Source organism: Suncus etruscus, chromosome 6 (genome assembly GCF_024139225.1).
Source record: "Suncus etruscus isolate mSunEtr1 chromosome 6, mSunEtr1.pri.cur, whole genome shotgun sequence".
NCBI lineage: Eukaryota > Metazoa > Chordata > Mammalia > Eulipotyphla > Soricidae > Suncus > Suncus etruscus.
Window position 1 is genome coordinate 54,127,069 of NC_064853.1, and position 21,631 is coordinate 54,148,699.

The 21,631-nt window shown below is 45.6% G+C and overlaps 2 protein-coding genes across 6 annotated transcripts in view; one reads left to right on the plus strand and one right to left on the minus strand.

Annotated features, from left to right (window-relative positions):
* Nucleotides 1–13,835, plus strand: part of LUZP1 (leucine zipper protein 1) — a 124,640-nt gene extending 110,805 nt beyond the window's left edge. For 3 of the 4 annotated variants that reach the window (XM_049774649.1, XM_049774651.1, XM_049774648.1), the window contains exons 4-6: nucleotides 6,115–6,165; nucleotides 6,272–9,272; nucleotides 13,285–13,835. In XM_049774649.1, the coding sequence (XP_049630606.1) occupies nucleotides 6,122–6,165; nucleotides 6,272–9,272; nucleotides 13,285–13,440 (3,201 nt within the window). In that variant the 5' untranslated portion in view covers nucleotides 6,115–6,121 and the 3' untranslated portion in view covers nucleotides 13,441–13,835. Of the gene's footprint in view, nucleotides 1–6,114; nucleotides 9,273–13,284 lie in introns of all 4 variants that reach the window. The other variant, XM_049774652.1, reaches the window with a different exon arrangement.
* Nucleotides 13,836–17,695: 3,860 nt separating this feature from the next.
* The window catches only part of KDM1A (lysine demethylase 1A), a 75,270-nt gene continuing 71,334 nt past the window's right edge, over nucleotides 17,696–21,631 (minus strand). For both annotated transcript variants that reach the window (XM_049774678.1, XM_049774677.1), the window contains 3 exons: nucleotides 20,719–20,846; nucleotides 19,034–19,180; nucleotides 17,696–18,185 (listed from right to left, as the gene is read on the minus strand). In XM_049774678.1, the coding sequence (XP_049630635.1) occupies nucleotides 18,000–18,185; nucleotides 19,034–19,180; nucleotides 20,719–20,846 (461 nt within the window). In that variant the 3' untranslated portion in view covers nucleotides 17,696–17,999. The remainder of the gene's footprint in view (nucleotides 18,186–19,033; nucleotides 19,181–20,718; nucleotides 20,847–21,631) is intronic.

Consider the following 21,631-nt stretch of genomic DNA (forward strand, 5'->3'; position numbering starts at 1 on the left):
TCCAGGGAGGCTAAGGAGCAAGCGAGGGAGGGAGGCTCTGGATTTCCCACACTTCCCAAATTGTGTTTAAAAGAACTCCATGAGCTCCCCCTGGTGGGTATAGACTTATACTACAGTCAGTGGAGGGATCTTGAGCTCAGACACTGCTCTTCAAATTCCACTTCTCTCTCCCTTTCTTCCTCTTCCCTCTCACATTTTTTCTCTCTCTCCCTCTCTTTTCCCCCTCTCCCTGCCCCCTATCTTCAAATCAGAATTCTCCCCTTTATCTTTTTCTTCTGGAATTCTTTTTTTTGGGCCACACCCATTTGGCGCTCAGGGTTACTCCTGGCTTGGAGGGACCATATGGGACGCCGGGGGATCAAACCGCGGTCCGTCCTACGCTAGGGCTTGCAAGGCAGACAGACACCTTACCTCTAGCGCCACCTTCCCGGCCCCTCCTTCTGGAATTCTAATGTCATTCCCCTTGATATATGCTATATGCAAATATGGTGCTTACATTATCTTCATTGTTTTTTTAATACTTGTTATTCTCGCTGGAGACTTCTCTTTGGATGGTTTCCACTGTTTATCTTTGGTCTAGTTTTTTGGCTTCTTCCATTTTGCGGTTGTATATTTTAGTTTAACTGCTATATTGTTCAGCTGTAGGATTTCTGTTTGTACTATCCTAAAACTCATCATACATTCGCTGTCTTTGTTGAAATTCTCTCTCATGGGTCTCACTTCGGAAACCTCATTAGTAATGCTTGCTTTCAAGTCCTTTTCAGGTAGTTCTGTTAGTAATGTTTATATTAGTTATATTATCATATAGTGTGGCATAGTCTGTCATGTTAGTTCTTTCCAGAATGTCATTTTGATCCACTTGTGTTGGTGTGTTTCTTTAGCTATCCTATGTCAGGTGCTCCCTGAGAGTTTGGGTGGAAACTGGAAGACATTGTGTACATAGCAGGTACCTGATTCTGGTTATGGCATTGAGTTCACATAAGCCTTGGCTAGAGGTTTCAGATAGCAAGTACCTATAGGCACTTATGCTCCATGTTGGAGTGGGCCTCAATGTTTTCTTTTTTCTTTTTCTTTTTTTTTTTTTTTGGGGGGGGGGTCACACCCAGCAGCGCTCAGGGTTTACTTCTGGCTCTATTCTCAGAAATCACTCCTGGCAGGCTCAGGGGACCATATGGGAGGCCGGGATTCAAACCACCGTCCTTCTGCATGCAAGGCAAACGCCCTGCATGCTATCTCTCTAGCCCCCATCCTGAGTATTTTCTGTCCAGCCCACCACAGTGGTGTCTGGAGAACCTCAGTATGGATGGATCAGCTCAGATGGATTTAACAAGATTACTGGGTCCAGCAGAAGCAGACTTGCTGCCATGCACTTGCCCGGGTGCATAGCAAGCAGTGTGGCTTACTTTGTCACAGTCAGTTGTTGCTTGTGAGGCCTGAACCTTGTTGCTTCGGTGCTTTTACTATCCCGATCACTGTATCTGGGCCCTCAGTTTTTCAGTTAGATTGGGTGTGGCTCTTCTCGGGTTTGCCTTGAGGGCCTGTTACTTAACCTGGCACTCACAGCACTGCCTAGGGAAGTGGCATCGACAATTCCTGCTAGCATCCTCAGTCCCAATTTCTTTTTTTTTTTTTTTTTTTTTTTTTGGTTTTTGGGCCACACCCAGCGGTGCTCAGGGGTTACTCCTGGCTGTCTGCTCAGAAATAGCTCCTGGCAGGCACGGGGGACCATATGGGACACCGGGATTCGAACCAACCACCTTTGGTCCTGGATCGGCTGCTTGCAAGGCAAACGCCGCTGTGCTATCTCTCCGGGCCCCTCAGTCCCAATTTCTAACCTTCTTGCATACTGTTCCAAAGCTGTAAGTTCAGGATAGTCAAATTAGGGTACTGTATGTTCAGTACCTCCACCCCTGGTTCCAAGGATAAGATTCTGTCTGGACTTTTGAAGTGTCTTCCTGAGCCAGAGATAGCCCTGGCTCCAAACACAGCTGGGAGTAGCTCCCAAGCAGCCCCCACAAGAATAGAAACAGAAAAGAAAGAATAGAGTCTTCCCAATTGCAGTTTATTGCCTTCTGGCAGGGTCTGTCTTGACAAGGGCATTGGACCAGTCCCCATTCAGTCTGGGCATGGCCTTTTCCCCTCTAACTGTAGAAGTTTTGTTCATGGGATTTCAGGTCAGTTTTTTTTATAGTTTAGTCCAGTGTTTCGGGAATTTGCTTTGACTATGGGAGGAAGTTAGAACACAGCTTCTCACTATTGAGCTGTTTTATCCTGATGCTCATTAACTTACCTTATTTTTTCTGGGTATTCCCCTCCAAGCCACCAAGTTTACTACTGGGCAATATTTAGAAGATCATTTAGTACCAAGGATCAAACCTCCCTTTGCACTAAACGCCTAACCCCAGTAATTGGTTATTAAATGCTGGATTAGCAGCTTGAAATATCAGGGGTAAATCCCAATTGATCATACTTGGGATCTAATTATTTTAAAATCCAGTTATATTTGATTTGCTAACATTATTGCTTATATTTTATTGAGGATTTGTGTATATATGTATTTGTGTGTATGGATCTGTCACAAGAGAGATGGACTCTTGTCATTTTAGGTTTTGGTAATCAGGCCTCAGGAATGTATATTACCTCTGCTTCTAACTTCTGAAAATAGATTGTAGAAAAATTGGGATTATATATTCCCTAAATGTAGAGTAGTGAATTTATCTGGGCTTGATGCTTTCTGTTTTGGAATCTTATTACTGATTTATTTTAGATAATCTCTTTTATATGTTTTGATTATATTTTTCAAGGAATTCTTTTCATTTAGATCATCAAATTTATGATTTTAGATTATTTTGGGGGGCCACACCCAGTGACACTCAGGATTTACTCCTGGCTGTGTGCTCAGAAATCACTCCTGGCTTGGGGGACCATATGGGACACCAGGGATCAAACTGTGGTCTGTCCTAGGCCAGCCACGTGCAAGGCAAACGTCCTACCACTGTACCACCACTCTGGCCCCTAGATATTTTTTTAAATAATACTCCAGCTAATGATCATGGAATCCATAATAGTGATGTTCTCTTCTGTTTTTCTGATTAATATTTTCTTGGTAAATCTCACTAGAGGTTTATTGATTTTTTTTTATGTTGAGCTCTTCAAACAACTGGCTTTGATTCATTTATTCATTGCTATTGATTTTTGTATTCAGTTTCATTGATTTTTGCTCAAATTATTATAATTTTCTCTTTTTCATTTTATTTTTTAAAACATGGTTTTGGGGCCACACCCAACTATGCCCAGGGTTTAAGGCTGATTCTGACACAGGGATCAGTCTGTGTTGAGGGTGAAGCCTGGATTGGCTGCAGTGATCAGGGGACCAGATGGGCAGTAGGGACATTGCAATGCAAGTGCCTAACCTGTTATACTATCTCTCTAGCTTCTTACACTAGTTTTTGTAGACAAGAACTTAGATTACTAATTTTAGATCTTTGTAAATTTCTCTGTATGTATTGCTTTTGTTAAATCCTTGAAATTTTTTATAAAATTGTAGTTTCATTTTCATTCAATTAGAAATATTTCCTTCTAGGAGCTTTTTTAAAAAAGTATATTGTCTAATCTTAAGAATCTGGATATTGGGGCCGGAGAGGTAGCATGGAGGTAAGGCGTTTGCCTTTCATGCAGGAGGTCATCGGTTCGAATCCCGGCGCCCCATATGGTCCCCTGTGTCTGCCAGGAGCAATTTCTGAGCCTGGAGCCAGAAATAACCCCTGAGCACTGCCGGGTGTGACCCAAAAACCACACACACACAAAAAAAAGAATCTGGATATTTTCCAAAAAACATTTTGGTATTGGCTTCTAGTTTAAAGCCCTTGCAGGCTGACAACACAAAGTATAGGTTTGTTTGTTTTTTAATATGTTAAGGTGTGTTTTATGGCTCCCAAAGTGGTCTGACTTGGCCAGTATTTCCTGTGAATTTGACATTAAGAAGAAAGTTCTCTTGCTGCTGAGTGAGTAGTCTCTGCATGTCTAATGCATCTAATTGATGGATGGTATTGAGTCCAACCGACTGTCTGCTGGATCTGGCCTTTATGATGAATGGGTGTTAAAGCTTCCAGTTCTAGCGGTAGGTTCATCTGCTTCTCCTTACAGTTTCTATTTGTTCTTGAGTCACTTTTTCTGATGATGCTGTTGTATGTAGCATACACATTGTTTTTGTTATTATTTTTAATGACTAACATTTCTCTTCATAAAATCTGTCTTTTGCTTACAGTACCCATTCATTCTCGAATACTGTTTACTTTCCCCCTGAGAGCCCTTAGTATATTAATTATATTTAAAAAAATGATAATTGCGGGGCCGGCGAGGTGGCGCTAGAGGTAAGGTGTCTGCCTTGCAAGCGCTAGCCAAGGAAGGACCACGGCTCGATCCCCCGGCGTCCCATATGGTCCCCCAAGCCAGGGGCAATTTCTGAGCACTTAGCCAGGAGTAACCCCTGAGCATCAAATGGGTGTGGCCTGAAAAAACAACAACAAAAAAATAATTGCAACATTTCCTCCCATCTCTCTGATACCGCTATCAGCCTTGTCCCTGGGTCCATTTTATATCTGCTTTTAACAAGGTCTCAAGTTAGTTCAGCTTTATTTTTTTTCCAAATTCTATAATGTTTTTAAAATGCCTGAATTTGGATTTCTTTTAGAGATTCTTCATCTCATTGTTTTTATCCTGCTCTTCCCTATCCCTCAAATTTATTTTTCTACTTTCTTTTTTTTTTTTTTTTGTGGGGGGGGGGTCACACTGGGCGGCTCTCAGAGTTTACTCCTGGCTTGCGCTCAGAAATTGCTCCTGGCTGGCTTGGGGAACCATATGGGAGGCCAAGATTTGAACCACCATCTGTCCTGGATCAGCTGTGTGCAAGGCAAACACCCTCCCACTGTACTTTCTCTCTGGCCCTCATTTTTCTAATTTCAAAGAAGCAAATGTCTTCTATTATGTCTGGCCAAATCAACCTAAATGTCTCCTAACTAGAAAAGCCAAAAGAGTGAGATGTGAGCCTAGTCAGGGTCTCAGAGTCAGTGGGCTTTTTCCTTCCAGGTCAGAGGACTAATGCTGGTCCAAAGGTGGAATGTCACTATAAGTAATACTTGAAGTCCACTCATAAATATCTAGGGGGGGGCTGAAGGAATAAAACAACAGGTAGAGTGCTTGATTTGATTTGTGCCTGGTCCTAGTTGATCCCTGGCATCTCCTATGATTGCATGAGCTCTTCAGAGGGTCTCCAAAGCCCTCCAGAATAAACTCTGAGCACCCTCAGGTATGGCCCCCAAACAGAACTAAGTGACAAATATCAGGAAGAGGAAATAGGTGGAGGAGATTGCTGGTACTAACTAGAGCATTGTACTGCTTGCTGCACCATTCATATGACAAGGCTCACAGTACCAATAAATCATCACAGTGTTCACCAAAGTGAACTTTTCCCTTATAACTTTTATTTGTTTTAAGCCCTTTATTTTTATTTATTTTTGGTTTTGGGGCCACACCCAGCAGTGCTCAGGGGTTACTCCTGGCCCTATGCTCAAAAATCGCTCCTGGCAGGCTTGAGGGACCATATGGGATGCCAGGATTCGAACCACTGTCTTTCTGCATGCATGGCAAATGCCTTACCTCTGTGCTATCTCTCTGGCCCCAATGTCCTTTATTTTTTAACCAGAAACTAATTTGTTTCTCAGAACAACACCTGGGAAAGCTGTGTGAGGCGGTATTTTACTAAGTAAAACTAATTTTCTGAGGGGATTTATCTTATGGCCAAGATTTACCTATAGGCAGCCAGAAAGAGAGAACAGAACCTTCTTACCTCTCCTTTTCAGCCTGCCGCTGAGGCATTTTTCATTAGGGCTCCAGCAGATCTTGGCTCAGAATTTGTCATCAACCACAAATATGAACCATTGTGTTCTTGCAGGTTTGTTTATTCATTGATTCAAATTTGAGCAACTCTGTTCTAGGCTCAAGGATTACTTGTAGGGGTGGGGAATGGTTCTTTAGAACTGGGAACTGAAGGGCAAATTTTTGTTGTTTTCGTTTTGCTGGCTGACATTTATTTTTTCTGCTTTCCTTTTGCAGACTGATAATGATTTCCAGCTGCCAAAGAAGGTTGTGGATGCCAAGAGAAAGGTAACCATTTCTCATCCTCCTGAGTGGAATTGGCTGCCTCTCGGAGCCCACATCGGCTGGCAGTAGAGATGGCTGAATTATCGAGCTATAAGGAAGCGCCCTCCAGCCGCCACCTGCGATTCAAGTTGCAGAGTCTGAGCCGCCGTCTCGATGAGTTGGAGGAGGCCACCAAAAACCTCCAGAAAGCAGAGGAGGAGCTCCTGGACCTCCAGGACAAGGTGATTCAGGCTGATGGCAGCAACTCCAGCATGCTGGCTGAGATTGAAGTGCTGCGCCAGCGAGTGCTGAGGATTGAAGGCAAGGATGAAGAAATCAAGAGAGCCGAGGATCTGTGTCAGCTGATGAAGGAGAAACTTGAAGAGGAGGAAAACCTTACCCGGGAGCTGAAATCGGAGATTGAGCGGCTGCAGAAACGCATGGCTGAGCTGGAAAAACTGGAGGAAGCCTTCAGCAGGAGTAAGAATGACTGCACCCAACTTTGTTTAAGCCTCAACGAGGAGAGAAACCTGACCAAGAAAATCTCCTCGGAGTTGGAAATGCTCAGGGTTAAGGTGAAAGAACTGGAATCTTCTGAGGACCGGCTGGATAAAACTGAACAGAGTTTAGTGTCCGAGCTAGAGAAGCTCAAATCATTGACTCTGAACTTTGTCAGCGAGAGGAAATACTTGAATGAGAAGGACAAAGAAAACGAGAAGTTAATAAAAGAGCTGACTCAAAAACTGGAGCAGAACAAAAAAATGAACCGAGATTATGCCAGGAATGCTTCTAATCTCCTGGAAAGGAATGACCTACGGATCGAGGACGGCATCTGCTCCACGTTGCCATCCAAAGAGACGCGAAGGAAGGGCACACTGGACTACCTGAAGCACGCGGAAAACGAAACGAGAAACAGATCAGAAAACGAGAAGAACCGAAATCAGGAAGACAATAAAGTCAAAGACCTTAACCAGGAAATCGAGAAACTTAAGACACAGATCAAACATTTTGAGTCTTTGGAAGAAGAGCTTAAGAAAATGAGGGCCCGAAATAATGACCTGCAGGACAATTACCTGACTGAGCAGAATAAAAACAAGCTCCTTGCCAGCCAGCTGGAGGAGATAAAGCAACAAATCAAAAAGCAGAAAGAGCTAGAGAATGGGGAGGTGGAAGGGGAAGACGCTTTTCTGAACAGCAAGGGCAAGCACGAGAGGACTAAATTCAGAGGCCACGGGACTGAGGCAGCTGTGTCCAGGCACACACCCCGAGAACAGTCTCCCCAGCATAAGCGGGAACGGCATCGCAACAGGGAGGTCACGCTCAGCAATGAAAACTACTCTCTGAGCCATAGGCAGGTCTCTTCTCCCAGTTTCCCCAGCAGGAGAGCAGCAAAAGCTTCCAACATGGGGGCAGGAGCAGACAGTGGGACCCAGGAGACGAAGAGAACCGAAGACCGGTTTGCATCCGGCTCCTCCCAGACTGAGGGGAAGAAGCCCAGGGAGCAGCCCTCAGTGCTTAGCCGCTACCCACCCGCTGCCCAGGAGCACAATAAAGTTTGGAAGGGGCCTGCCAAGCCGGGCACTGAGAGCGGGCTGAAGGGAAAGGTAGAAAAGACAACACGAACATTTGGCGATGCCATGCATGGAACTGTCAATGATATTTTGGGTAGAGCTGACAAGGCTTCCGACTCTTCCTCTGAGGCCCCCTATGGCAAAAGGGGCCAGGGGCTTGGCAATGGAAGTCAGATAACTCAGGCCACAGAATCGAGCAGTTCTAAGGCTGCTGGAGCTCTGGCTTCGTCTAGAAGAGAAGGGCTTTCTAAGGGCAAAAAGGCTGCCAATGGGCTGGAGGCTGATCATACCGCCACCCCCAATTCCAAGGCTTCGCCTTTATCAAAGTATCCATTTAGCTCCAAAAGCCAAGAGAACGTCCCTCAGGGCGGTTCAGCCTCAAATAAAGAAGGAATGGAACAGACGGTAGCAGTCCTGTCGGAGGACAGCAGCCAGCATGAGGCCCTGAGGTGTCGAGTCATCAAATCTGGCGGCAGAGAAAAGGCCGACTCAGATGACGACATGGACGTGGCCTCTCTTGTTACTGCCAAATTGGTCAACACCACTATCACCCCCGAGCCCGAGCCCAGACAACACGCCAATGTGAGGGACAAAGCCAAATCCCGAGGCGGTTTTCGAACCGCCCTGTTTGAGAACGACCGAGACGTTGGGACAGAAAATGAATCTCTGAAACCTGCTAAAGGCTCCAGCAATTCGGGGGAGCCCCCTGACACCGAGGGCACTGCGGGAAAAAGCCAGCGGCCCTTCAGCCCCCGAGAGGCCTTGCGGTCTCGAGCTGTCATCAAACCTGTCATCATCGATAAGGACGTGAAAAAAATCATGGGCGGGTCAGGAACAGAGGCCCCGCTGGAGAAACCAAAGCCCACCCCCAAGTCGGGGCCAAACAAAGTGACCAGCAGCATCACCATCTACCCCTCGGACAGAGCCGAGACCCCCCGTGAGAGGCACACAACCACGAGCAACATCCAGGTCGGGGCCCCAGAGCTGGCAGCAATGAGCAATCATCTCTGCTCCCCCTTTGAGCTCTCCCTCCACAAGCATGAACTCACCATGCAGATCACAGACGTGGAGAGAATGGGAGACGGGCCCCTGAAGAACAGGACTGAAACCACCGTGGTGTCTCGAAGCAGTTTCATCATAAAGCCGTCGGACCCCGTGGAGAGGAACAGCCACGCACCCCCAGTGGAGACAATCAGTCTGAAAAGCCATAGTGCCCCTTCAGAAGTGGGCTCCGCCGATGCCCGGCACGTTACTGTGCGCAACGCCTGGAAGAGCAGGCGGGACTTGAACTCTTTGGAGGAGCCCCCAGCTCGCAGTGGGAAGACCCTGGAATCTACCAACGCCTACACTCAGAGGGCTGCCACAGACTATTCAGACCTGGAACAACCCAGGTCCTACCTCTTAGAGCAGGGCACTCGAAGGGCAGGGAATTCTGGAGATGCCCCCGAACTGTCCTCCAGAAGGACCCAAAGTAGCCTCACCGTGGCAGAGGTGCTCACTCGCCGCAGTCGGGCAGGAGACATGCCCCCAGCTGCAGCCTGGAACCACACAGCCAACCTGGTGAGTCTCTGCTCCCCCTCTCACACTTCCTGTTCCTCAGTACCTTTTCCACTTTGCTCCTCTAGGTTAACTTGGGGGAACTCAGGGTTCTGGGAACTGAAGGGCTGAAAACTTTGTGTAAAACTATGTACCCCAGGGCAAGAGCGATAGTACAGCAGGTAGCACATTCGCCTTGCATGTTGCCGATCCTGTTTCAGGTTTGATCTCTGGCATCCCATATGGTCCCCTAAGCACTGCCAAGAGGAATTCTGAGGAGAGAGCGAGGAGTAATTCCTGAGCACTGCTGGGTATAATCTCCTCCAAATCCCTCCACCACCAAAGGCCTGTGTAGTTCAGAGAACTGTTAAAGCTTTCCTTCGTAAGTGAAAGGCTGATAGGAGAGATGGCTGTTTTCTCTGATTGCCAGGAAAGGAGTCCCGCTTCTTTTCTCCTCTTGGGGCAGAGGAGCAAGAACTAGCTAGAAGGACAGGGAGGCTTCCAGTGAGCAGGGAGGCCTGTGTCCTTCCTGTGGAGCTAGGCTGGGAGTGTCAGTAAGGGAGCTCAGGGAGCTGGTGACTAGAGTTAGAGCAAGGGCCTTCCGCACCTTTGAAAGTTTTATGCCTGGAACCAGAGAGATAGGATAGTGGGTAAGGCACTTGGCTGACCCAGGTTTGATCCTCAGCATCCACACCCTGCCACTACCTAGTGTGGCTCCAAAACAAAACAAACAAAAACACCCTAAGTTTTATGCCTGAACATTTTATGGGAGTTGGATCTCAGACAATGAGTGTAGGCCTGCCCCACTCTGTATAGCTAATAATAGATCATTCCAGAACCACTTGCCTGACTTATATGGTATCTGTTTGAACACCAGTGTCAGCAAAATAGCATCTAATGGTGAAGCCTCCAGTAGTTTTTTATTTTTTTAATTCACTTTCCTATTGGGGCTGGAGAGATAGTACAATTGTTAGGGCACTTGCTTTGCATGTGACCCACCCAGGTTCAATCCCAGCATCCCATATGGTACCTTGAGCCTGCCAGGAGGAGTGATTTATCAGCACAGAGCCGGGAGTAAGCCCTGAGCACTTCTGGGTGTGGCCCAAATGAAAAGATTAAAAAAAAAATTTTCCCAGGGGCCGGAGAGATAGCATGGAGGTGTAGGGCATTTGCCTTGCATGCAGAAGGACGGTGGTTCGAATCTCGGCATCCCATATGGTCCTCTGAGCCTGCCAGGAGCGATTTCTGAGCATAGTTGATCTTCAGCCATGGCATCTGCTGGAAGCCCTACAACGCCCTCAGTGCCTGCACACTGGAGTGTCCACCCCTTTCGCTGTTTTTCTTGCACATGTGCTGTCTTGAGACTTGAGGCACAGATTATGGTTTGGTGCTTGCTGGGGTTAGTACCGTGCTCACACATGCTAGCCAGAGGCTTTGCTACCTGTCCATGGTGTTTACACATCTTTTGTGCCTAGACAGGATCCCCCCCCCCCAAAGGGTAGGTGATTGATAATTTTTAAAGCCTTATTAGTCTGGATAAGTGACACATGATAAAGTACTTACCTATTATTTCAGTCTTTCCATTAGCCCTTGGATTATCTGTGTTTCCAGATATGGAGACACAAAGTCCCTAATCCAGTACTACTGAAGAGTTACTAAAGTACTACTGAGAGAACTTTTGTGTTTCGGTGGTGGGAGCACACCTGACAATGCCTAAGGGTTACTCCTGGCTCTGTACTCAGAAATTACTCCTGGCAGGTTTAGAGTTTGAACCCAGGTAGGCTGTGCTATCATTCCAGCTCTAAGAGCTAATATTTGTGTCTAAGATTCTCATCTTTTTTTAAGGGAGCAAGGGGCACACACCCAACAGTACTCAGACATTACTCCTGGCTCTGAACTCAGAAATCACTTTTGGCAGGATTGGGGTTTATATGGGATGCAGGGTCTGTCAGGTGTGCAAGGCCAACACCCTACCCACTGTGCTATTGCTCTGGCCTAGGTTTAATCTCTGACACCCCATATGGTTCCTTGAGCACTGTCAGGAGCAATTCCTGAGTGCATCTTTGAGTGTGACCCTATCCCTCAAAAATATGTTAAGAAAACCAGGACCGGAGAGATAGCATGGAGGTAAAGCATATACCTTGCATGCAGAAGGACAGTGGTTCGAATCCCAGCATCCCATATGGTCCCCCGAGACTGCCAGGAGTGATTTCTGAGCATAGAGCCAGGAGTAACCCCGGAGCTGCCAGGTGTGACCCAAAAACAAAAACAAAAACAAAACAAAACAAAACAAAATGTTAAGAAAACCGAGAGAAGTGGGTACTGAGATAGTGCATCTGGTAAGGCATTTGCCTTGTATGTAGCTGACCCAGTCCCACTATCTTTCATGATCTCCTGAGCACTATCAAGAGTAATTTCTGAGTGCAGAGACTGGAGTAACCCCATACTCAGGGTGGTGTGGCCCCAAAAACAAGAAGAGAAAGAAAAATTTTTTTGTTGTTGTCGGTCACACCCGGCGACGCTCAGGGGTTACTTCTGGCTCTATGCTCAGAAATTGCTCCTGGAAGGCTTGGGGGCCATATGGGATGCCGGTATTCGAACCACCATCCTTCTGCATGCAAGGCAAATGCCCTACCTCCACACTCTCTCCGGCCCCCGAGAAAGAAAAATCTTAACATTTTTTTCTACCTGTCAACCGTTCTCATTTAAACTTGCATTTTGTTATCAAGTGGTGGGGGAGGAATGGGGTGTTTTTCTTTTTTTGTTGTGTTTTTGTTTTGGGGTCACACCTAGCAGCCCTTAGGGGTTACCCCTGGCTCTACGCTCAGAAATCACTCCTGGCAGACTCGGGGACCATATGGGATGCTGGGATCAAACCACTGTCCTTCTGAATGCAAGGCAAAAAGCCTTACCTTCATGCTATCTCTTCGGCCCCTTTTTCTTTGTTTTGTGGCTAGTGATTTAACCCACAACCTCGCAACATGCAAGGCATATGTGTTACCACTGGACTGTGTTTCTGGACATACTTGCATTCTGTGATTTTTGTTTGAGAGGAGAAATTTAATTTTTTAGTTTAATTTTATTTATTATTTATTTATTTTGGTTTTTGGATCACACCTGGTGGCACTCAGGGGTTGTTCCTGGCTCTGCACTCAGAAATCACTCCTGGCAGGCTTGGGGGACCATATGGGGTGCTGGGATTTGAACCACTGTTAGTCCTGGATTGGCTTTGTGCAAGGCAAACGCCCTTCTGCTGTGCTATCTCTCTGGCCCCTGGGAGGAGAATTTTAAAAAGATTTTCCCAGATTCTGGGAAAAGATTAGAGAGAAAGATGGGGTAGGCCCCTGAAAAATGATGGGATGGACGATGCACATACTTTAATTGAAGTCTTATTGGTTAACTTTTAGACATGCATTCTCAAGAATAAATGTGCCTTTATATATCCAAAAATACACTCCCAACTATGCTCAGGGATCACTTCAGCCAGATTTGAGAACCGTATAGGATTCTGGGGATCTAATCTGAGTTGGCTGCTGCAAGGCAAACATCCTGCCTGCTGTACTACCTCTGTAACCCCTTTTGATAGTTTTTAGATGGTCAGTACAGAGGAGCCCAGACACAGACCATCAGATATGCTCTGACCTGTGCTCAAAGTTTGGAGGCTCGTTGCTGAGCTGTCAACATTTTCATCATGCGACTCTGCCTCCATCCACATTCCCTCAAACATATCTACATGTTTAGAACTCAAGGCACTATTTCCAAGTCCCGTTCTAGAGCCCCACCTTCATCTGCTCCTGGCTGGCAGTAAGCATCCCATCTCCTGAGGGGGCTCCCAGAAAGTTGGACTCCCAAGTTTACAGATTCCAAGAATGTTCATTTTCGCCTGAATTCAGGCCAGAGCTTTTCTTTGCAACTATGCAATAGTCTGTCTAGTGCTGCCCCCCCCCCCCATGCCCCTGCAGAGACCACTGGGTGTCAAGTCAGGATGTCTCATTTCTCTTTACTCACGCCCATGATGTACTTTGGTCATTGACAGGAGGAAGGTGAGGACTGCACATTTAGTGTCTACAGGCGACTGCAAAACTCCCTGGAACGGTCTGAACTGGCCGGGAAGCAGGGGCTACAGGAGCCCGGGCGAGTACGGGCTGAGGAACGATTACGGCCAAGCAGGCCCTGTGCTGAGGAAAACTGAGGCAGCTGGTGAGATCTGCGTCTCCTCTGCTACCGTTTCTCAGCTCTTCCACCTTCCTGCCCTGTGACGGGTTCCAGGCCAATTAACCAGGCTAGATTCCAAGCCTTGGCTGAGAGGACAGAGAGCCAGGCTGTGGCTCAGGGCATTTTTGCCAGCCGACCACATGGGATCATACTATAAGCTGGATAGTCACCTAGACACAGCCCTCCTTAATGCATGACTCCTCTCCCTGTCCCTTTATTCCACGGTTAGACCATTCTGATCCCCAAATGGGGAAAGATAAAAGAAACCCTTTGTTTCCCCACCATATACAAATAGCAGTGGAAAGCTCTTTTCTGCTTCTTGGTGGGTTATGTATCAAAGTCCATATTCTGACTTGTCTTCTCATTGCATCCCGTTTACTCTTTGCCCTAAAGCCCACATACCTACTAGAACTCGAAGCCATCACATCCACCTAAGGGGCTTTATTCCTTTTTCCTTTAGAGTTAGATAGGAAGTCTGTGCTGCCTCTAAGAGACATGATGGGATCGCCCTTTAAATTGATCTTTCTCTGACCCGGCCCCTTGTCTAACCATTATTTCCTGGGGCAGTGCACACGGGTACCCATCTGTTGGAATTACATCCCACCTCCCACCCCAGCTCTGCTCACTTTCCAAAGGCACCTCCAAGTGCACAAGCCTCATGCATTGTTCTCTGGGCACCAATAATGCTGCTCCTCTCCTGTGGCTGGAGACTTCAGGCTGACTTCATTGTTTCCACCTTAGGAATCTATCTCCAGACTAAACTGGGCCTGACCCAGAATTCTTTGCCTTCTAAGAAGCGCCCAGCAAAGGGAAAAGCAGACAAGAAGAAGCGATTTCCCTTTAGTCACTCCACAAAGCAATAGCTCCATGAAAGGCATGGACTCTGTTCCTCCTCAACCCTCATGGAGGAGGCCTCGCACTTTACTGAGCTGATGCATTCCTATGGAAGTGGGTCCATGATTTCTGCAAAGGCTGTCAGTAGGACAACTTCATTGGAAAAAAGGTGAACCATGCTCGTCTGGGACTGCAGGAATGTATATAATTCAAAACAAATGTTCTAGAAGGCCACATAAATAAAAATTGTTTAGTTTTCTTATACCAGTTACAAGGAAAAAAAACCCCTATCTTTTTGGCACTACTCTTTCTGTAGCTTTTTCTCTGTTCAAAGGGATCTATTTCTGGGTCTACCTTTGGGACGCAGGTATGGTTGCCTTTACGTAGCATTTAGGAGTCAAGACCGCTGACTTGTTGACTTTCTTGTGTAGGACCAAGGGGCTTGTTCCCTCCTTATGAAATGAGCTCTTTGAAAGGGATGGGTATTGAGCCGAAAATTTGGCATCTTAGGACTCTCCTTTTTCTACCACTCTTTTAGAAGGGCATCAGCCATATGTTTTGGAAATGTTTTCCTCTTGCCTTTATTCCGGAGGACTCTTTCTTTCCAGATTTTGTGTTTGTGTTATGAGATGAGCTCACAGGACCTCTGTTAACCTTCATTTCCCAGTCTATAGTATTTAAAAGGGTTAGATTAGGTGGTATCTATGCCCAGTGCCATATAAAATATTTCCCATAACAAGCTGGTCTGTCTCTGGCTCTTATTCTTCCTGCCTCTGATAGTATAGGAACCAGCATTCATTTCACTTTGTCTGCATTGGGCTTGGCCTGGGCCATACCAACCTTATGCAGGAATTGACTTAATTTAAAATTCCATACTTGAAATTTAATCAGTCTAAGCATTGTTGTAGCTTCCCAAACACCCCCCCCCCCATTCCTAAGCTGGTTTTTAAGGGTTTTTTTTTTTTTTAAATATTTTATTACTCAGTTGTTTTAAAAAAAAAATCTCTTCTGCTGCTTCTCCTGGGTCACTGGCCAGAAACTACCTTGCTCAAAGCTGCATTCTCCTCATTTGTAGCCTCCCTGTCATTCTTCACAGATTGATAGCCCTGAGTATTGTCCAAATCACATCTATTATCTGTGGCTCATCTCTGTTGATGCAAACAAAAGGGCACCACGCCATGCCTACAAAGATCACCAATAATATTTGTCTTTGGGCCTTGGAGCCCAAAGACAGCCTTGGTGCTGTAGCTCCTGGTGCCAAAGTCTGGATCTTCTCATTTTCCAGCAACACCGACAATCCACTCCCTAGAATGCTCTGTGGTAGAGGGACAGCTGTGGTGCCCACTTGCTGGGACTAAGTTAAAATCTGAGTGCAATAGGTTTGATTTTAAATGCTGTTTCCTTAATCTGCACACTTTTCTAGAACCGCTATACAATATTTTATTTTTAAACATCCTCAGCATTGCAGAAGTGCCACTTGTAAAAGTAAGTTAAGGGTAGAGAGGCCCAGTTGCTCCGGAACTCAAATGGCCGGCCTAGGCTGGCTCTAAATCCTAAAGTTGGAAGATACAGTTCTGAAAAGCAACTGGACCCAGGCCTCACTATGGGGTGGGGGTGGGGGTATGGATGGGGGGGGGTTGAAACTTCCAAATATGGGGGAGACCTGTTAGTCAAATAGTTGTTTAATCAAGCCAAATATTTCCATGTCATAGCCAATAAACCCACTTTTCTGACAAGCCTCTTCTGCAGCTTGGCTCTAGCTCCAGATTCTACTGGCAGGTGATGGCTGTGGGAGGCTTCTCATGAGGCTGGGAAACCTGTTACTGCCTGTTTCTTGCCACTTTATGCTTCAAAGAAAAAAAAAGCCACCAGAGAAGGCTTCAGGGCTGGTGGGCTTAAGAATCCACTTCTGTACATTTGAGTGGCAATGAAACAGTGTGGACTAAACAGTGTGGGTTAAAGGGAGTTGCAGTGGGGCCAAGGACTCCAGCCTTGGCCCCAAGCAAGCTTGCACATAAATTCTACCCTTTTTTGGGCTGTGTGGATCTAATAGACTTGTCATCTACTACTTAGTGGGTTTGTGCCAAGTGCTACCTACCACTTTTCAGCAAAGAAAAAGGAGCCCCATTCCAGGCCCCTCATTTGTTGGTATGTCACTGGCCAGATTGCTCTGGAAGAGCTGCTTTGAGGGACGGTCTTTTGAAAACCCCAGGTGGGGAACAGGGTTTCCTCAAAGCCTCACAACCAAGATCAAAGGAAAGGGGCCCATTTTCCTGCTGCTTCACAGCTTGAAACATGTATTGAATGGAATGTATTTTTAAGAGAATAAAGTCTATTTTTTTGTATTTTAAAGATTGGGAGGGCTAGAGAGAGGTAGCCCCCAGATAAACTTATTGCATTATAGGCCCCCTTACTGGGGGCATCAGTATCTGTTGGTCCATATCTACTTGCTCAGGCAGGTGCTCTGGTCTCACCCTGCCCCTTGGAGTCTTAAGTGCAGCAGCTTCGACATTCCTGCTCCAAGCATGGGACCAAGGAGATCGGAGCCTGTCACTGGAAACCAGGGCGAAGCCATGAGCAGTGTCTCAGGGCTCCTTGGGTGCATGTGTATAGTTGAAGCTGCCTGTCTGCATGTATCCTCTGGCTCTAATGCTGTCTGTTGGCTCTGCAGCACAATATGTAACCAATAAAGCTCCCTAGTTTCCATGTGTGAGTCCATGATGCCATTTTTATTATGTTCTCTGCATACAGTGGTGCATCTGGTATATTTCACTGTTGAATTAAAAACACTCAATTACCAGTAATTGATGCTGTAAAGACTAGAAACTTAAAACGGGGCAAGGGAAAGGTCATGCCTACACTCACATAACTTGTGTTACAATTGCACAGCAGCTTTGGTGTTAACACAATTAATTTCATAGATATAACCCCAAGTTATATATCTGTGTCCTCACTTTTCATCGGGTAACTCGCAACTAGAAAGTATGGGTGTAAAATTGTAGAAAAAAATGTTGACCTGTGACTGAAGAGAAGTCTAAAGATGAAGCTGTAACATCTTCCACTGTTGTTCTGGTTGGTCTTTGGCATGGATATAATGGAGCATGCAGAATTGCTTTTCTGGGTACGTTTCTGATATGTAGGCATACATATTCACATTGATGTTCATAAAAAAATTCTTAGTCATTAAAAAAAAAATTCTTAGTCATAAAGTTAGATCAGGCGCCCAAACTGCAAATAACAAGTCCATACATTTCCCACCGCCACGTTATTTAGTCTCACCATTCTGCCCAGTCTTTGTTTTATCTCGAAGACTTTCCTAATAGTTGAAAACGGTCAAACTATTTCTTCTTATGAATGAATATAAATAAATGGCACTTCCAAAGGAAAAACAATAAGACTAATTTTATATGAACGTTTATTCTCAAAATATTAAAAAACACACACCAAGAGATTAATATATTCTTACAGCACTTGCTTGCCTTAGTCTTTATGAAGAACAGAGACCTCCACACTATATAGGACAAGTGCTTCCCTAGCTCTAAGTCACTAGAAGGAGGTGGCCTCCTTCATCACAGCACCATCTTTGGCCTCCCGTCAAGAGCTCCTGCAGCTGCTCGATTCTCAATGGAATCTCGTATTGCTAGAAGAGCTTTGCTTACACAGCAAAAGACAAACGTCAACCTCATCCCTGGAAGGTTTGTCTCACATGCTTGGGGACTGCTGTGCAGGGACACCTGGTGTGGCCTGGCGAGGCAGAGTATACATGGCTCCCAAGAACTGGTCTGCAATTCTTCCTGCTTCTCGCAGTCCACTCAGCAGAGCACCATGAACCGTGGCTGGGTAGTTGCGGATTGTATGTTCTCCAGCAAAGAAGAGCCGTGGAATTGGCTATTGGGAGGGGGAAGGGAGAGAAAGAAAATCAGCAGGTTGCCCAGTAAACCTTTGAAATTCTGAGAAGGAAGATGTCTGCTATCAAAAGTCTCCCTTTCAGCAGGCAACTCTTACAAAGTGACAAGTAGAAATGGGACAGCTCAGATAGCCTTAGTATTCTAGGGTGATAAGCTTAACTATTGGTCCCACTCTGGGGAGAATCCATTGACCTGTGTGTACTCAGGTCCTGAGGAATTCTTAACTTTGCTGGAACAAGGTCTAGAACCATCTAGAAGGGGACTTGAGGTTATTTTGTTATTTTATTTTGGGAAAGAATTGGGCCATCACAGGCAGTACTCAGGGCCTACTCCTGGCTCTGTATGTGAAGCTGAATCAAACTAGGATATACACTGCACTGGAGTCCTTTAGAAATTGCATGTGCAGCAACAATTACAAAATGGAGTGCATTACAGAAGAAAAAGAATTAAGGAAAAAATAGGTTTATAACCTGGATCTTTCCATTTCAGAGGTATATTTGAGTTAACAAAGCTAAAGCCATAATATGAGAAGTTAAATACAATTTGCTTTCTTCTTGCTTCTGATACAAACAAGGTCTAAGGGTAAAAATTCTAAAATCTGAGGGGGAAGCTGAGTAGGTAGGAGATCCAGGTTTGATCCTCAGCATCCCGTATGGTCCCTGGAACACCGCCAGGAATGACCAGAATGCCACCAAGTGTGGCCCAAAAACTGGGGAGAAAAATCTAAAATACTAAAACCAACCAAGACAACAACAACAACAACAAACCAGTGGCACAATTCTATCCTGGTCTTGGGATATTGGTCTCTTCCAAGTTTGTCTTTCTCACCTGTGGGGCACCGGGAATTGAGGGGCCAGGAGTAATTGGTTGAGCCATTAAGTCATAGTCATTTCCAGATGATCCAGCAGCAACATAAGAATAGGAGCCTCGGGCCCAGGGATCAGCTCGCCAGCGTGATACCACAGTTTCTTTGGGCTAAGGGATAAACGAGAAGAGATTACTGTATGTAAAGGATAAAACTAGTCAACTCTTAAGCGCAGTGTAGACAGGAATATAAAATCAATAAAATTACAAGCAGCAGAGTTTAGCCAAATGACGAGTGTTGCTGCTTTTAAAATATAGTTGATGCAGGGCCAGAATGGTAGCCCAGTGGTAGGGTACTTGTCTTGCACGTAGCTGACCCAGGAAGGACCTCAGTTTGATCCCCAGCATCCCATTTGATTCCCCAACCCAGGAGTGATTTCTGAATGCAAAGCCAAGATTAACCCCTGAGTGGGTATGGCCCAACACAAAATAAAATATAGTTGATGCAGGGGCCGGAGCAAAACACAGCTGGTGGAGCATTTGTTTTGCATGTGGCTGACCCAGGATTGACTTTTGATCCCTGGTGTCCCATATGGTTTCCCCAAGCACATCAGGAGATTTCTCCCCCCACTTCGGTTTTTGAGTCACATCTGGTGGCAGTTGGGTTACTCCTGGCTCTGTGCTCAGAGATTGCCCCTGGCAAGCTCGGGGGACCATATGGGATGCTGGGATTCAAACTATCATCCATCCTGGATCAGCTGCTTGCAAGGCAAATGCCCAACCGCTGTGCTATCTTCCAGCCCCCAGGAGTGATTTCAGAGTGTAGAGCCAGGAGTAACCCCTGAGAATCACCAGGTGTGGCACAAAAACAAAAACCAAAAAATAAAATACAGAGATGCAAACCAATCAGCTTTTGTACTGCCTTCCTGTTCGAGACCTGTAATTATTCTCCTTTATAAATTCATATGAATCACATCTCCCTGAAGTGTTTCGATGGAACTAAAGAATAGAAGCAAGTACCAAGATAATCCCCTCCCCATTTTTTTTTTTTTGGTTTCTGGGCCACACAGGTTACTCCTGGCTGAGTTCAGAAATTGCTCCTGACAGGCTAGGGGTACTATATGGAATGCCAAGAATCAAACTCAAGTTTGTCCTGAGTCATCCGCGTTCAAGGCAAATGCCTACTGCTGTGCTATCTCTCCAGCTCCCAAGATATTCTTTTCATTTTTTTTCTCCCCCCCCCCCAAGATATTCTTTTTAAACACTTCCTAGAGACCCTGGCCACATTTTATAAACTCAAGGAAGTAGTTATGAGTCCACAAAAAATGTAGCAAGGAGCCATCTGGGCTTTGTGATTTTGGGGGAGAGGGGTCCACACCCGGCAGCGCTCAGGGGTTATTCCTGGCTCTAGCTCAGAAATCCCTCCTGGCAGGCTCTGGAGACCATATGGGATGCCGGGATTCAAATCACCTACCTCCATGCTATCCGGCCCTGTGGTTTTTGTTTTTGTTTTTGTTTTGTTTTGTTTTGTTTTCATTTTCCTTTGAATCCTACACTTTCATTCAAGGCACAGTGACTATGTAGAATTTATGTAATCATCATGCACGTGTCAATTATGGATGAAACGCCTTCAAGTTAAGAGAACACTGAACTTTGGCTGAGTCTGATCTCCCAAACTCCCCTTGCTTACTACATCTTCCTCCACTTACCTGGGGTACGGCACTGCTACCAAAAATCCCTTTGAGAATGGCCAGACACCGACCAACAATCACATCATCACTTATGTTTTCCATGATGCCAGCAGCTTCTCCTGCCACTAGTGCCAATAGTATTGGAGCTAAGGAAACAAAGGACAATTCCAGATTTTCCTTATAGATTTTGCTTTACAAATCATATCATTACCTACATTATCTTGATTCTGAAATTTGATGAGCAGTGGACAGATATGTACCACTCATACTAAAGACTAAATTAGGGTGTTTTTTTTTTTCCTTTTTGGTTTTTGGTCACATTCAGTGACGCTCAGAGGTTACTCCTCCTGGCTATTCACTCAGAAATTATTCCTGGTTTGGGGGGCCATATGGGATGCCAGGGATCGAACCCAGGTCCATCCTGGGTAAGCTGAAGGCAAACGCCCTACCACTGTGCTATTGCTCCAGCCCCCATATTAGGTTTCTTAAAGGGCAGCTTGAAATCTAATAAAGAAAACTAATATGACTATATTTATACACAAGTTTCTTAGATCTCACCATTGTGACTCCAACAAGAGACTATGTTCCTGCTAACCCTGGCCCCTCCCAGCACAACACTGTATATACTCCGGCTGATGAGTATTTAGGTGTGCATTACAGGCAAGTCCCAGATAAAGGGGATATAAAAGCTATATACTCCACAGATGAATAGTTGGATCACATACATAATTACAAACCATGATATGAAAGGAAAACAAGCTAGAGAAAATAGAGGCAATTTCGATTTGAGGGTGTATGTGTGACTTGAAAGGGTTTTCTAGACTTGGGTCATGGCCTGCCCCACTGGACAGAGAATGCCATATGGGAAAGGGGAAGGAGAAAATAAAAAAGGCATAAGCCAGTTGGTCCGAGGGTTGTGTGTTATTGTTAA